The 16,712-nt window shown below is 38.1% G+C and overlaps 1 protein-coding gene across 13 annotated transcripts in view; it reads right to left on the reverse strand.

The window, feature by feature from the left end:
• RGSL1 (regulator of G protein signaling like 1) overlaps window positions 1-16,712 on the reverse strand; it is a 203,461-nt gene that overhangs the window by 111,952 nt on the left and 74,797 nt on the right. For all 13 annotated transcript variants that reach the window (XR_006214097.1, XR_006214094.1, XR_006214093.1 and 10 more), the window contains 6 exons: window positions 16,292-16,397; window positions 12,744-12,937; window positions 11,313-11,430; window positions 10,778-10,889; window positions 8,393-8,522; window positions 1,369-1,543 (listed from right to left, as the gene is read on the reverse strand). Coding sequence is in view for 5 of the 13 variants with exons in the window: in XM_042976599.1 (XP_042832533.1) it covers window positions 1,369-1,543; window positions 8,393-8,522; window positions 10,778-10,889; window positions 11,313-11,430; window positions 12,744-12,937; window positions 16,292-16,397 (835 nt within the window). In the remaining 8 variants the exon portion in view is untranslated. The remainder of the gene's footprint in view (window positions 1-1,368; window positions 1,544-8,392; window positions 8,523-10,777; window positions 10,890-11,312; window positions 11,431-12,743; window positions 12,938-16,291; window positions 16,398-16,712) is intronic.

Raw genomic sequence — 16,712 nt, forward strand, 5'->3', positions numbered from 1 at the left:
AGACATCCAGATGGCCAACCGACACATGAAAACATGCTTAACATCACTCATCATCAAGGAAATACAAATCAAAACCACAATGAGATACCACCTCACACCTGTCAGAATGGCTAACATTAACAACAGATGTTGTTGAGAATGTGGAGAAAGAGGATCTCTTTTGCATTGTTGGTTGGAATGCAAGCTGGTGGAGCCACTCTGGAAAACAGTATGGAAGTTCCTCAAAAAAATTAAAAATAGAACTACCCTACGACCCAGCAATTGCACTACTAGGTATTTATCCAAGGGATACAGGTGTGCTGTTTTGAAGGGACACATGCACCCCAATGTTTATAGCAGTACTATCCACAATAGCCAAAGTATGGAAAGAGCCCAAATGCCCATTGATGTATGAATGGATAAAGGAGACGTGGTATATGTATACAATGGAGTATTACTCAGCAATCAAAAAGAATGAAATCTTGCCATTTGCAACTACGTGGATGGAACTAGAAGGTATTATGCTAAGTGAAATTAGAGAAAGACAAATATCATATGACTTCACTCATATGATGGCTTTAAGATACAAAACAGGTGAACATAAGGAAAGAGAAGCAAAAATAATATAAAAACAAGGAGGGGGACAAAAACACAAGGGTCTCTTAAATATGGAGAATAAACAGAGGTTTGCTGGAGGGGTTGTGGGAGGGGGGATGGGCTAAATGGATAAGGGGCACTAAGGAATCTACTCCTGAAATCATTGTTGCACTATATGCTAACTAACTGGATGTAAATTTTAAAAAATAAATTAAAAAAAATATTTCTAAGTAGATATGGCACTGAACAACAAGTAAGAATAATCTGACCTAGACTAGAAAGATGTTTTGATTTACATAACTCACCAAAAGATGTAATGGAATGACCTCCAGTTTGTTCCTACTACTTGCTTTTTTCATAAGATGGATGAATAAAGCAAGGAATAATATATATATTTAATATATATTATATATAATTAATATATTATACATATATTAATTTCATGCACACACATACAGACACACACAAGTTTTATTATAATTCTTTGCTCTAACTAAAGAACTATTGGCCCTGTGGTGCTACGTAAGAGAACTTCTATCATATTAACAAATAATAGAAAAAAAGTGCTTCACTTCCTTGGTATAAGTAAGTACTCTTTCAATACTGAGGAGCTTCTAGTACCCAAAGGGAAGAATGTCAGAAATTGACACAGTGACAGAATTCGGTGAGATTTTCAGTTGGAGATTCCTGCTTGGCAGGTTTGAAATCACGGTACCATTTGTAGACCACTCCAGTCTTTGCTGGATGGTACTAAGTTTGGAAAGCCATGACAGGGAGAGATGGGAAACTTACTTCTCCATTTCAGAAAAAAAATATAAATCATTGATCGCAAAGTTGACAACGATAATCCTGTGGCCAAATATACGACGCTTCATAAGGATTATATCTTCATTCTCAAGGTCTGTACTCCGGACGTTTGCGACATTTGCAGTTGGTCGTCCTGATACATTTGGTGATGTGGAGAAATCTGAGAGAGAAGCAGGAAAGAATTAAAATCTAATTTGATCAAGTCACTCATAAACTTGAAGCCTCCAACTTGGACATAACTAAGATGAAGAAAGGAAACCGGACCCATCTTTGAGCCTATTGAAAGAGTGATTTCCTACCTACCCTTGGGCTCAACTTTTTACTTTGACTTGAAGTACTGCTGAAAAAGCCATACGCTCAGATGGCATGAAAACATACACACACACGCACGCACGCACACACACACACACGCACAAATCACTGTGTACTGAAAGCACAAAACAACTGTGTTTTCCTGGTGCTTGTTTCGTAGAAATATGATTGCACTGTAGTTATGCTAATCCCTAACATTTCTGCAGAAAGTGAATATACAGATGTGACCTTCAAAATGGAGTCTGTGATTCTGATGATGCTTATTCAAGGTTTATCAGGGAAGTAATTTAGAAGTAAACTGGGGAAGCAGCACAACAAAAAAGCCAAACATCAAGAGTAAAGAAATTTATTAAAGAAACAGAGATAAGGGCACCAGAGTAGAAAACAGACAGGAATGAGTAAAGATGAACATAGAAGATTCTAGAAGGTTTGGATTGTGTCTCAAAAAAAAAAAACTTATTTTAGAAAGTTTCTTGACTAGGATATATCTAAAGAAGTCCATTCATAGGGATTTGGGGCTGTATTTGGCATGTAGACCCTAGTTAATTGACTGGCTGGGGTTAAGAAAATTGTCTAATCCAGCTCTAGGATTTACTATTTTTCCTGTAAAATCCAATATTGTGGATATCTGTTCAAAAATCATTGATGTGGGTGTGGTGCTTCCTATGGCATAAGTGGGATTCCTTTTGGAGTGGTGTTACATATAAGATGGGAGGGTACTACAACATCAATAAATAGCTAACACCTATTATGTTCCAGACACTGTGCTAGGTCCTAGGGTTATAGTACCAACTAAAACAAAAAGCTACTCCTTCTATCTTACAATCTGTATCTCTTAGAGTTGAGTTTGAAGGGGGAAAAAAAGTCAGAACAGGAAAGTTGGTGTGGTGGTCAGAGATTTTAGGAAGAGAGGGTGCTAAATTCACTCAAGAAATCTGGGAGCAGTGATATACTTATAAACCAACTCTGGTAGGGAAGGGGAGATCTGATTTGTAACATTTGCTGATTTCTATAATAAATACTTCTATCATAGTTGATTTCAAGCTATTGATGGCTCACAAAATGCCCTGAATATTTGACAGTTGACTTTCAATTGGATTAAGATTGTCATGTTGGATTATTTTTTTTCAAAGCAAGACCCAACTCTATACTGGCTACCAGAAGAGCAATTTATTTTTTTAATGTTTTTAATGTTTATTTATTTTTGAGAGAGAGAGAAACAGAGAGAGACAGAGAGAGACAGAGAAGGGGAGGGGCAGAGAGAGGGAGATACAGAACTCAAAGTGGGCTCCAGGCTCCACACTACCAGCACAGAGCCAGATGCCGGGTTTGAACTCATGAGCCGTGAGATCGTGACCTGAGCCAAAGTTGGATGTTTAACCAACTGAGCCCCCCAGGCCCCCCAAAAGAGCACTTTAAATGTAGGGAATAACTAGGTTATAAATAAAACAATGGGAAAATACAATATTGCTAACACTAATAAAAAGAAAGCTGGAGTGCCTATTTTAATATCAAAGTAGATTTCGGAGAAAAGAGTATTACCAAGGGTAAAGAAAGGGTTTTTTAAAAATATAACTTATTGTCAAATGAGCACCCAGTGCTCATTCCAACAAGTGCCCTCCTCAATGCCCATCACCCACTTTCCCCTCTCCACCCCCCATCAACTCTCAGTTTGTTCTCTGTATTTAAGAGTCTCTTATGGTTTGCCTCCCTCCCTCTCTGTAACTTTTTTTCCCCCTTCCCTTCCCTCATGGACTTCTGTTAAGTTTCTCAAGATTCGTATATGAGTGAAAACATATGATATCTGTCTTTCTCTGATTGACTTATTTCACCAGTTCCATCCACATTGATGCAAATGGACGGATTTCATTCTTTCTCATTTCTAAGCAGTATTCCATTTTATATATAAGCCACATCTTCTTTATCCATTCATCAATTGATGGACACTTAGGCTCTTTTCATAATTTGGCTATTGTTGAAAGAGCTGCTATAAACATTGGGGTATATGTGCCCCTATGGATCAGTAATCCTGTATTCCTTGAGTAAATTCCTAGCAGTGCTATTGCTGAGTCAAAGGGTGGTTCTATTTTTAATTTTTTGAGGAACTTCCACACTGTTTTCCAGAGTGGCTGCACCAATTTGCATTCCCACCAACAGTGCAAGAGCGTTCCCATTTCTCCACATCCTCACCAGGATCTACAGTTTCCTGATTTGTTTGTTTTAGTCACTCTGACCAGTGTGAGATGATATTTCAGTGTGGCTTTGATTTGTATTTCCCTGATGATGAGTGACGTTGAGCATCATTTCATATATCTGTTGGCCATCTGGATGTCTTCTTTGGAAAAGTGTCTATTCATGTCTTCTGCCCATTTCTTCACTGGATCATTTATTTTTCATGTGTTGAGTTTGATAAGTTCTTTATAGATTTTGGATACTAGCCCTTTATCTGATATGTCATTTGCACATATCTTCGCCCATTCTGTTGGTTGCCTTTTAATTTTGTTGACTGTTTTCTTTGCAGTGAAGAAGGTTTTTATCTTGATTAGTTCCAAGTAGTTCATTTTTGCTTTTAATTCCCTTGCCTTTGGAGATGTGTCAAGTAAGAAATTGCTGCAGCTGAGGTCAAAGAGGTTGTTGCCTGCTTTCTCCTCTAGGGTTTTGATGGTTTCCTGTCTCACATTCAGGTCCTTTATCCATTTTGAGTTTACTTTTGTGTATGGTGTAAGAAAGTGGTCTAGTTTCATTCTTCTGCATGTTGCTGTCCAGTTCTCCCAGCACCATTTGCTAAAGAGACTGTCTTTTTTCCATTGGATATTCTTTCCTGCTTTGTCAAAGATTAGTTGGCCATACATTTGTGGGTCCATTTCTGGGTTCTCTATTCTATTCCATTGGTCTACGTGTCTGCTTTGTGCCAATACCATACTGTCTTGATGATTACAGCTTTGTAGTAGAGGCTAAAGTCTGGGACTGTGATGCATCCCACTTTGGTTTTCTTATTCAATATTACTTTGGCTAGTCAGGATCTTTTGTGGTTCCATACAAATTTTAGGTTTGTTCTAGCTTTGAGAAGATAGCTAGTGCAATTTTGATCGGGATTGTACTGAATGTGTAGATTGCTTTGGGTAGTATTGACATTTTAATCATATTTATTCTTCCAGTTCATGAGCATGGAATGTTTTTCCATTTCTTTGTGTCTTCTTCAATTTCCTTCATAAGCTTTCTATAGTTTTCAGCTGACAGATATTTTACATCTTTGGTTGTGATTATTCCTAGATATTTCATGTTTCTTGGTGCAATTGTAAATGGAATAAGTTTCTTTATTTCTCTTTCTGTTGCTTCATTATTGGTGTATAAAAATGTAACCAATTTCTGTAGATTGATTTTGTACCGTATGACTTTGCTGAATTCATATATTAGTTCTAGCAGTCTTTTGGTGCAGTCTTTTGGGTTTTCCAAATGGAGTATCATGTCATCTGTGAAAAGTGAAAGTTTTACTTCTTCTTTGCCAATTTTTATGCCCTTTATTTCATTTTGTTGTCGGTTGCTGATGCTAGAACTTCCAACACTATGTTAAACAACAGTGGTGAGAGTGGACATCCCTGTCATGTTCCTGATCTCAGGGAGAAAGCTCTCAGTTTTTCCCCATTGAGGATGATATTAGCTGTGGACTTTTCATATATGGTTTTTATGATGTTTAAGTATGTTCCTTCTATCCAGACTTTCTTGAGGGTTTTTATTAAGAAAGGATGCTATATTTTGTCAAATGCTTTTTATGCATCTATTGACAGGATCATGTGGTTCTTATCCTTTCTTTTATTAATGTGATGTATCACATTGATTGATTTGCGAATATTGAACCAGCCCTGTAGTCCAGGAATGAATCCTATTAGATCATGGTGAATAATTGTTGAATTTGATTTGCTAGTATCTTGTTGAGAATTTTGGATCCATGTTCATCAGGGATATTGGCCTGTAGTTCTCCTTTTTTATGGGGTCTCTGTCTGGTTTGTGAATCAAAGTACTACTGGCTTCATAGAATGATTCCAGAACTTTTCTTCCATTTCTATTTTTTGGAGTAGCTTGAGAAGGATAGATATTAACTCTGCTTTAAATGTCTGGTAGAATTCCCCAGGGAAGCCATCTGATCCAGGACTCTTATTTGTTGGGAGACTTTTGATAACTGGTTCAATTTCTTCGCTAGTTATGGGTCTGTTCAAATTTTCTATTTCTCCCCTTTTGAGTTTTGGTAGTGTGTGAGTGTTTAGGAATATGTCCATTTCTTCCAGGTTGTCCAGTTTATTGGCATATAATTTTTCATAGCATTCCCTGATAATTGCTTCTGATAAGTGTTTCTGAGGGATTGGTTGTAATAATTCCATTTTCATTCATGATCTTATCTATTTGGGTCCTCTCCTGTGATTCCCATGCCTGGCGCTTGACTGGGATTCAAATTCTCGCTCAGTGCATCCTGGTACAGGGGAGGTGCGGAGTCCTGGTACTGGGGAAGCTCTGCTCTGCACCCTCAGATAAGTGGCCCCCTGCTGGCAGGCACAGGCAGGCGTTGTCCTGTCCCACAACACTCTAGGAAAGGAATTGCTTTCTCCTACTGCGAACTGCACCCCTGACCTAGCCACCAAGCCGCGGACTGGCTCCCCTCCTGCCCAGGTGCGTGATCTGGGCAGCCGGTCCCAGTCTGGAGAAAGCCCCACAGTTAGAAATTGGATCTTTCTCCCTCCTAGTTCAAGGTTTTTCTGTGGCCAGATATAGTCCTATGCTTCACCAGCCTCTCTTTCTGTTCCCTTTGTCTCTCTGAAGGAGGGGATCCTCCCCTCCATTCCTTTTATCTCTCCCAGTTCCAATCATGCTCCTATGGCCCATCAGGTTGTCCCGGTGGGTCCCTGGAAGCACGACTGTCTCCTTTCTTCCCCGGGCTCTTGGGGTTCAAAATCCTTTGGCTTCAACACTTCTTTGTTTGAGAGACTAGGGAAGTTCTGATCCCCCTACTTCTCTGCCATGTTGGCCCCTTCTCTCCCAAGAAAGTGTTTTTTGTAATGATAAATGGGTCATTGATTGAAGGATATAACAGTCCCAGAAAAGGCTAAATGATAGTGATAGGAAGGAGACTACTGGCCGGTAGATCTCCCACTGAGCTACAGAAGCACTCTTCTTGGGCTCTCTCATACAATACTAAGGATATGGGAAATTAAAGGGGGGGTGACATGGGACTTCCTATCATTCTGGGGCATACAGGTTTGAACTAATTTTATTTAAAAGAAGAAACAAAAGAGCTGGAACTACTCTAAAATCCTAAATGTGAAGCAGTTCGTAAAACATACATACAAAAACTTTTGCAAATTAGAAAATAAAATAATATTTAACAATTCCAATAGAAAAATAGACAAAGGACATAAACAATTCAAAAAAGAATACAAATGACCAATACATAAAAGTGCTCGATTACTAAAGAAATATACATAAGAATGGCACATTATTTTTCATTTACTGGATTGGCAGTTTTTTAAAAAATGCATAATACCCCATGTTAGTGACAATGTGGCACTCATTTATACTGTTGGTGAGAATTTATTTAGTGTGATGTTATTAAAGGACTGAAATTTAACTATTTTTAACCATTTTCCCATTTCTCCCATTTTAAGGAGTTTATTTCATAGAAATAACACAATTGCAAAGTATGTATGTTTTGCAGTATTATTTGTTACAGTGACAACTGGAACAACTCAAGTCATCAAAAGAGATGAAATTTGTCATTAGTTCCTCCAATATTATCTCAGGCACTTTTGGCATCTTATTAATCTCCCATCCATCTGGCCTGATGGCAGTTCCTGCAATGTGCCATCCTCTTTCTTATTTTAGGATCCTATGTAGACCTAGAAATTTCTCCCCTCCTATTTTGTCTAACTTGCTCATTCCTGAAGACAAATTTATGTGATTTTCTAGGAGAAGTCTTCCCTGATCCTATCCTTTGAGTAACTAGGGTCTCCTTGAAATTATCTTTGGGATCACTCACTACATAATAATAGCAATACACTGGTTAACTCTTTTATAGCAATGGGTAAAGATATTTTATATGTATTAACTCACTTAATCTCCACAATAATCTTATGAGAAAAGCACCATTATTATTACCATTCTACAGATGGAAAAAAAAAAACAGAGGCACAAAACCACTTTCACAAGGTCCTTCAGTTAGAAAATGGCAGATTCAAACCCAGGAAATCTTGCTCCGACATCTGTGGCTCTTATTTTCTGTCTTACATTCAAGACTGTAAATGCCATGAGGACATATGCTGCATGTTTCCTACTGTATCTCCAGCACCTGGCAAAGTTCCTGCTACATAGTAGATTCTCAAAAAGTGATGAATGAGTGAATGAAATAATAAATGTAGTAGTTGAATAAATCTATACTACAGACAAACAGTTTTGTAAAATGTAAGATCTTGCTATGCTTTAGACTAGTCATTCTCCACCATTGCTGGCTCTGTAAGCAGAAGCCACTGGACTCACATCCTCTCTAAGCAGGGGTGAGCTTGGCTTTGCACCCAGGACCTGGAGTTCTTGCTATACCCCACACTAACACAGGTATGACACACAGCAACTGCCCTGCAGTTTCTTATCTGGGCTAACCCCTGTGTATGGAATGTCAACAGGAAAGGCAGTAAATAGAGAAGTGACTTACTTTCCTTGCTATTTTGTACTTCCAGGTGAAGATATTCTTCAAATTCGTGGCGTTTACTGGGATCAGACATAAATCTGCGGTACTTGCAAAAGCTCTTAATAAAGCTAATCATTTTCAGCCAGCCTCTTTTCTGGGAAAAGAGAGAGAGGTATGCCACATTCATCAGTATAGCTTCTGTTCACCGAAAGTTTACTATGACAGAAATTTGACACTCATTACATTTAATCCTCACAACACCTCCTTTATAAGAAATCATCTTTAGCTCCAATTTTAAGATGAGGAAACTCAAGTCAGAGAACTGTTAGCCTTCCCTAAATTAAGTTGATAGTGGGTAGAAGGTTCTGGCTTTACCTAGGCATGGGGCCATTGGCAATGCCCCTTCTACCACCATTTTTCAATGGTAAGATTTAAGATGCCATGATTAGGAGAGAGAGTGTGAAAGCTAAGAACAGGAAGAAAACAGAGGTCAGAGACAAGTAAAACTCACAAGAAGAGAATAATGGCTTGGGCAGATTTGAACTGTTGAAGAAATAAGAATAAAATAAGAAGAAATGAATAAAAACATTTCTAATCATTAAAAAGAGAAAAATATAATTACACGCACACCACACACACACACACACACACACACACACACACACACAAATGCATTTTATAAATTCCTCATCGGTTTCATAATACCCAGTGACCATTCTGTAATTCATTTACCCCTTGACAAATTGATATTTAGAGCCAGAAATGATCTTATTGATCAACTAGTTCAGTTGTCTCATTCTACAAAGTGGAATCCTCAGTGTAAGCATGGCTTTAGAGAGCCATGTAGTGGCTGGATTTGGGATCAGAAATTTTCCATCTGGAGTCTAGCTTCTTCCTAATTGTGTAATTTGGGTCAATTCAATCTGTGTCTTAATGTTTCCATGTGTAAAATAGAAACAACAGCCTTCAGGGTTGTGGTGAGGGTTAGTGATTATACATGTAAAGTCTAATACAGTGCTTAGCACAAAATAGGCACTAAATCCATGTTGGTTTCTTTTCATCTTTTCTTATCTAAGAGCAACTGTAAGACCTGAAATTAAAACGAAGTCTCCTGGTCCTGGGTGCAATATTCTTTTTAATGTCCTACATGATCATTCATGGTATCCTGACATGGAGTTGACTCATACATGGAGAAAATAAAGAGGAGAAAGGAAGGAGCAGAAGTTTTCATATCTGGAGTATAGGATCAATGGGCTTAGGCATTATTTTCAGAAATCTTAGCACGATTTTTGGAGTCAGATGGAGCTGGGCTCAAATTTTTCTGATACTAATCAACTCTACAACACATTGAGCAAGTGATTATTTAAAGGAAGCATAAATATTTTCTCAAATCATATGAAGAGACTTTCCTGAATAACATTCCTGTCTCGGGGAGCATGCGTCTTAGTGGAGGAGGTCTGAAGTACTCTGGGATTTACTGAGAAACTTCTTTGTAAAAACTGTATTATTGCCATTTCCTTACAAAACTGTATTTTGGAAAATTATATACTGTTAATTAAAGTGCTTTTGTGTAAGCTGGAAAAAAATTCCCTTTGCTCTCCTCCCATGGAGAAAGAATGGGTTCAATAATTGATAGGTTTGGAAGGAAAAAAATGGACATGTTCTACTGTCAGCCTCCTGCATTCTCTCTCTGGGAGTCTCTTGTTTGCAGGATACCTGTGTTTAGGCTTGCCCTTTGTCACTCATAAGGGGTTCACTCAAGTAAATGCAGGCCTGAGTTGCTCCATTTTGCCAGTGATTGGACTTGTAACTAAGTTTAATTTGGGTGCAGAGGATTATTAAACCCATTTGGCTTCACAGCCAATCCATGTCCTTCAAACTAGCTTTCAGCAGTAAAAACACTGACATTTTGGGGGTGCCTGGGTGGCTCAAGTCAGTTAAGCCTCTGACTCTTGGTTTCTGCTCGGGTCATGATCTCACAGTTCATGATTTTGAGCCCCAGCATGGAGCTTGCTTGGGATTCTTTCTCTCCCTTTCTCTCTGCCTCTTCCTCCTCTCCTCCTCCTCTTCCTTCTACTTCTTTCTCTCTCTCTCTCAAAATAAATAAATAAACTTTAAAAATTAAAAAAAAAACCACTGACATTTTGATCTCCATGTATCTAAACCTTATGTCTATCACTCAGTTGGTTTTGGTCACAGAGTGAAGACAGGGATTTTCTTAAATTCCCACTGTAACAATTTCTCTGGGCCTCAGAATTCGTCTTTGTAAATGTGAATTAAACCTATCCAAAAGAGTAGTTGTTTTGGTGAATAAATAAGCTAACAATGAAACTGTTTTGCATGGTTGACAATGCCTAAGCAGTGCTTTTTTATTCCCAGTGTCTTGTCTTCACTGTCTTCCTCACTGACCTGAGATTCCTGTAGGTAAGTTGTTGTCTTTGAGGGCTTCCTAGAAGTTTGAACTTCAATATGCTGCCCTTCCTGAGGGTAAGGTGGGAACAGCTCTTGGTAATCTTTAAACCTGCCAAAAGGAGACCAAGGACATCAAAGAAGGCAAACACCTGGTACATAAAAGGTAACAGTCAAGGCAAACCTATGTCAGCTTTTGGAGGAAGTCGAGAAAATAGGAATTGGGAAATAGTGAGACATTTACAAATATTCTTCTTCCAATTTAAATCCTTTGCTAATGTCAGCCTATCCTTCCTAATCAATACTGTATTGTTCTTTGTTCAAGTAAATGAACTGAAGTGTGTGTGTTTGGACGTGTGTGCACAATGCATGTGCATAGCAGGTAGGTAAGTAGAGGATTCAAGATAAATTTGCCTTTTCTCTTGCAAGGAAGCCCTGGCAGTGAACTTCTGCAATTTGAGACTCTTTACTATGGCTTTCAGAAGCCCCTGTGCAGGTCCAGAAAGAACCACGGCATTCACTGATCAATACTCACCACTTTTCTTCTAGAGATTTCATGACATATCCCTGTAGCGTTAATAATGTAGTTGTGCTGACATGACGCATGTGAGAGATTTCTTGTATAATAGGGGCATCACACTGCAGTATTACTTCTAAAAAATGCAAGAGAGAAAAAGTCCTCATCTTCTCTTCTACCATTTCTGAGGTAGTTCGTGTGTTTTTCATCTTAGAGTCTGTCCCTTATTCTCAATCTGGTTAGACTCTGAACTCTTCACTCCAATTTGTTTGAAAATCTCAGAGGAGCGTTGCAGAGCAAATACAGTCCTGGTTTACTTCCATTCAAGTTTCTAAGATGAGTGTTTAAGGGGAAAGAAATATTTAAAGGACTCATCTCTGCAGCTAGTTTAAAGTTTTTGGTTTAGGAAGAGAGCAGAACAGTAAAGGATTAATGTTAAACTGCTGGGGTAAATGAGGAATCCAAGATTACAAATAAGTATCACGAGGGCAATATAATTCTCCAGGTGTTCAGAGACTATTTTGTTCATGAATAAGACTTGAGAACTTATCAAGGACAAGATCTACATACTCCTCTTTGTCTTCTTCCTGAGACTGAACAAATAAATATTTCTTACAAGTAAAGATTTGCCAGTTGTACCTCTCTTTTTACTTTCATAAAATTTATAACCTGATCTAGATTGCCACAAGTAAATACACACACACACACACACACACACACACACACACCAGTTCATTTTTGCCAAAATAAAAGGCTTTATCTTCGTTGCTTTGCTATAGATTTGTTTACTTTGAGGATAGAATTATGCTCACCTCTCTTTTTCTCCTCTAGAATTATATAGGTCAATACTTTGCTTGCAACTTTTGTTTCTGGTCAAGATGAATTTACATAGGTCAGATTGCCCTCCCTCCATAGGCAAGAAAACAAAATTAATGAAATAAAGATTTTCAGGGAGACAGTTTCTCTTTCCCAGTACAGCTCTGTCTACAACCCATAGTTCATGAGAACTCCAACTTTACAAATAGCTAACTCTTGTTTTTGTATTTAATTTCTGTCTAGTTGATTTAAGGGTCAGATGACTTGAGTTTGAATTCAAGTTCTCTGAATTTCATATTCCTCATTAGTAAAATGGATCTATTCATTCCTACCTTATAGAGATTAAATAAGATCCTATTTTCAGTGTTGAACACAGTTAAATGAAAGGATATATTTCACATATAAGTACAAGTGTCTTGCGTTTGGCTTCCCATACTAGTATTATACTTTAGTTTTATTATTGTTGCTCTCCGTTTTTACTGTCCCTCCTAATCTTTATCTCAATACTGCTTGTGCGGCCACTGCTCTGTTCTGCTCTTTCAGGGGACTCACATGAGACAGGTTTTCTGTCAAAGTCTTCTCCTAAAATACTAAAGGGAAAAGGAAACAATATCAGGAGAACATGATGCATACCAGCAGGGACTTTGCCATGGAAGAAAGTCTTGATTATATTTTCAAAGAGAGACTTGTAAATTTTTTCATTTGTCTCAATACTGATCTTATGTGTGGCCATCAGGAATTTCAAGGGGCTATCAGCCTTCCGTTCTTTGAGGAACTCCCTGAAGAATTCCAAGTGGTTTGAATTTAGGAGGACTTCTGTCAAGTTTCTGGAAAACAAGAAAGCATCGTTGGTGAAGAGAAAGGGATGGTAAACCTGGATTCTGCTCCAACTATGGAATGGGAAAGGGCATCTCCAAGACTGTGGGGCCTCTGGCTGTGTGTAAAATATAGGATGAAAAAATTGGTTACTATTTACTTAGAGATAAATTTAAAATTTTATATGCACATGTACCCCAGTGTTTATAGCAGCACTTTCAACAATAGCCAAATTATGGAAAGAGCCTAAATGTCCATCAACTGATGAATGGATAAAGAAGATGTAGTTTATATATACAATGGAATATTACTTGGCAATGAGGAAGAATGAAATATGGCCCTTTGTTTTGTTTTGTTTTTTATATTTTTTTTAACGTTTATTTATTTTTGAGACAGAGAGAGACAGAGCATGAACGGGGGAGGGGCAGAGAGAGAGGGAGACACAGAATCAGAAGCAGGCTCCAGGCTCTGAGCCATCAGCCCAGAGCCTGACGCGGGGCTCGAACTCACGGACCGCGAGATCGTGACCTGAGCTGAAGTCGGACGCTTAACTGACTGAGCCACCCAGGCGCCCCATGTTTGTTTGTTTTTTAAGAGAGAGAGAGAGAGAAAGAAGGAGCAGGAGAGAGGGGTACAGGGAGAGAGAGAATCTTAAGATCCAGTGCAGGGCTGGATCTCATGACCATGAGACCATGACCTGGCCCAAAATCAAGAGTCAGAAGCTTAACCAACTGAGCACACAAGTGCCCCTTTATCATTACTTTTATGGGGAGACAATTTGTGATGTTATTCCTCCACCATTCCAGAAGTCTGATTCTTCCTCTTCAGTGGTCTTAAAGTCTGTATCTTCACTTCCATTTCTACTCCCACTGTTTAATTCAAGGTTTTTTTTAATGTTTATTTTTGAGAGAAGGAGAGAGAGAATGTGACAGCAGGAGGAGCAGAGACAGATGGAGGATCCAAAGCAGGCTCTGAGCTGTCAGCACAGAGCCCGACACGGGGCTCAAACCACGGACTGTGAGATCATGACCTGAGCCAAAGTCTGATCTTAACCAACTGAGCCACCCAGATATCCCTAATTCAAGTTTTTAATATCACCTGTATGAACAACTGCAACAACCTTCTAACTATTATTTCTGTCTTCAGTCTCTGATGTTCTGACTCCTGTATATATATCATTACTACTTCTGCCTGGGTACTGTTTTCTAAATCCATATAAAAGGTATCTCTGTTACTCTTGTTCCAACAAGTCTCAAGAAATTCTCATTTCCAGTTAATCAACATAAATTCCTTAATAATTCTTTTAAGACTTTATTTTTGTTATTTGGTCTCAATTTGGCTTTCTAATGTTAGAATTTATGTCTCTTCACCCCATGCATTGTATGCTTTAACACCACTGGGCTATTTTCAAGTTTTTAAATACCTTTATATTTGTGAGTTTATGTTTGTGTCATTTCTTTAGCTTGGAAGGTTTAGCCTTACCCTCAAAATACTCTCATTTCTTTGCACATGCACATGAAATTGTACATGTAGTTTGGGGTCTCTTCTGATAGTTTAACTTTTCCTAATCCTTACTCAAAATTTACTTCTCTTGGGGCACCTGGGTGGCGCAGTCGGTTAAGCGTCCGACTTCAGCCAGGTCACGATCTCGCAGTCCGTGAGTTCGAGCCCCGCGTCAGGCTCTGGGCTGATGGCTCGGAGCCTGGAGCCTGTTTCCAATTCTGTGTCTCCCTCTCTCTCTGCCCCTCCCCCATTCATGCTCTGTCTCTCTCTGTCCCAAAAATAAATTAAAAAAAAATTACTTCTCTTTCCTATGCCCTTATAGTAATTATCCAATATTTTATTATGAAATTTTAAGGTCAGCCTTGTAAAGGTAAGGAATATATTTCATTTTTGTAACATTAGTATCTGGGACACAGTATATGTTCAATAACTGTTTATTTCACTGAACAAGGGCTAGGGACAAGGTTAAAGAGAAATGCAACTGTGGGATTCATGGGGCATTCTGTTGTGGTCTTAACTGAAGACATGAAACTGGATGATAACACTTCTGTGATACTTAGCTAAATAGAATAGGTATTTCTATAGACACAGTGGAAAGTGGTGCAAACTGGAATAGCAAAAGAAATAAATGATTAATGGTCAGAGAACAATTTCAGTTCCTTCAAAGGAAGGAAGATCTATCTAGAGTATTTAGAAGAGAGAAAGGACTTATCATCCTCAATGAATGTTATCAGTAACTGAAAGCATACTTTGGAAAGCTTTCTCTATTCAAAATATTCTCCCAGTGACTCTGACTACCAAATTTGTATGTGTTACTATATCTTTATCTTCTTTAAGGACTTTTCATATACCTAGTCATTAATAGGTAATTATTGAATAAAAAAAAATGAATGATTGAATGAATGGCATGGCCTATAAGAAAATCATAGTCAAGTCCAAGAAAATGGAAAAGATACCTAAAAAATAAAGAGCAGTAAAAAGTAGTACACAGTAAGTACTTTGTGTTGTATTTTAGGGATGTAGTGCTCAGAGAAGAGGGAAGTCATAGCGACATACATCTGAAGAACTTTTTATGTAGAGGTGGCACTTGTGCTAAGGTAAGGAGAAAAAAGTGGACACTTCTGAAAGAAAGGACCACAGAGTTTTTTCCTAGAAGTGAGACCTTAATAAGTTGATTCTAGGATTTATTATAAGGGGAGAGACATGAAATAAGGAACCAGTTAGGAGGTTACTACAATAGTACACAATACAGAAAAAGAAATAGGCAAGAATATATATACCAGGATGTTTATTGTGACACTATTTATAGCAGTGAAAAATGAAAAATAATGTAATGTCCATTAAAAAGTTCATTAAAATGTCCATAAAAAAACATGCTACATCTGTATTATGAAAGGGGATATAACTCTACAAACTATCATGATGTCCATGATAGTTTTTTTAAGTTAAAAAATGTTATCTTATAATATATATTGCATGGTCTCAATTATAGAAAATAAATAATTGGTTTAAAATACAAAATGTGGGGGTGTCTATGTGGCTCAGTCGGTTAAGTGCCCGACTTTTGGTTTGGGCTCAGGTTATGATCCCGGCATCATGAGATCAAGTACCACATCAGGCTCAGTGCTGACAGAGTGGAGCCTGCTTGAAACTCTCTCTGTCTCTCTCTCTCTCTGCCCCTCTACTGCTCTCTCTCTTTCTCAAAACAAATAAACAAATATTGTCTGTATGTTTATGATATATGGAAAAAAATTTTTTAAAAACTCATATACTGAAGGATAAGTTCAGCATTAGACATGTTGAGATTAAAGAACATGGCTTGTGTCTGAAGAATATTGCTGTAGCCAAATCCTATGTCTTACCTAGGTCTTAATGAGGGCTTCCTCATACCAGTCCTTTTGTAAAATGATGTTTTCCTAGGTGAGGGTGAGACCACTCTTGGTTCTCTGATAATTTCCACTGTGAAATCTAATGAAAAATCACAAAGTTAGGGAATACCATATTATAAGAACATTTCAGAGAATAAGAAGGGACAAATTAAAAAGGATATTTATCAGACATTGAGTGCATGTGGAAAAATCATAGTCCCCACAACTGTCAACACCTCAGGCAATTACTACTGAAAAGAAACTTAGGGATGATTTTATCTCTGACTTCAGTTCCAACTGTGTTATCTAAGTCTGCTGGCCATTAGGCCGAGAACCCACCTTCATCAGAAGACTGCTGAGACCAAGTTTATTTTATTTCTTATTTCAACACCAAATGTCATCCATCCTTCCCCCA

The sequence above is a fragment of the Panthera tigris genome, chromosome F3 (genome assembly GCF_018350195.1).
Source record: "Panthera tigris isolate Pti1 chromosome F3, P.tigris_Pti1_mat1.1, whole genome shotgun sequence".
Lineage (NCBI taxonomy): Eukaryota > Metazoa > Chordata > Mammalia > Carnivora > Felidae > Panthera > Panthera tigris.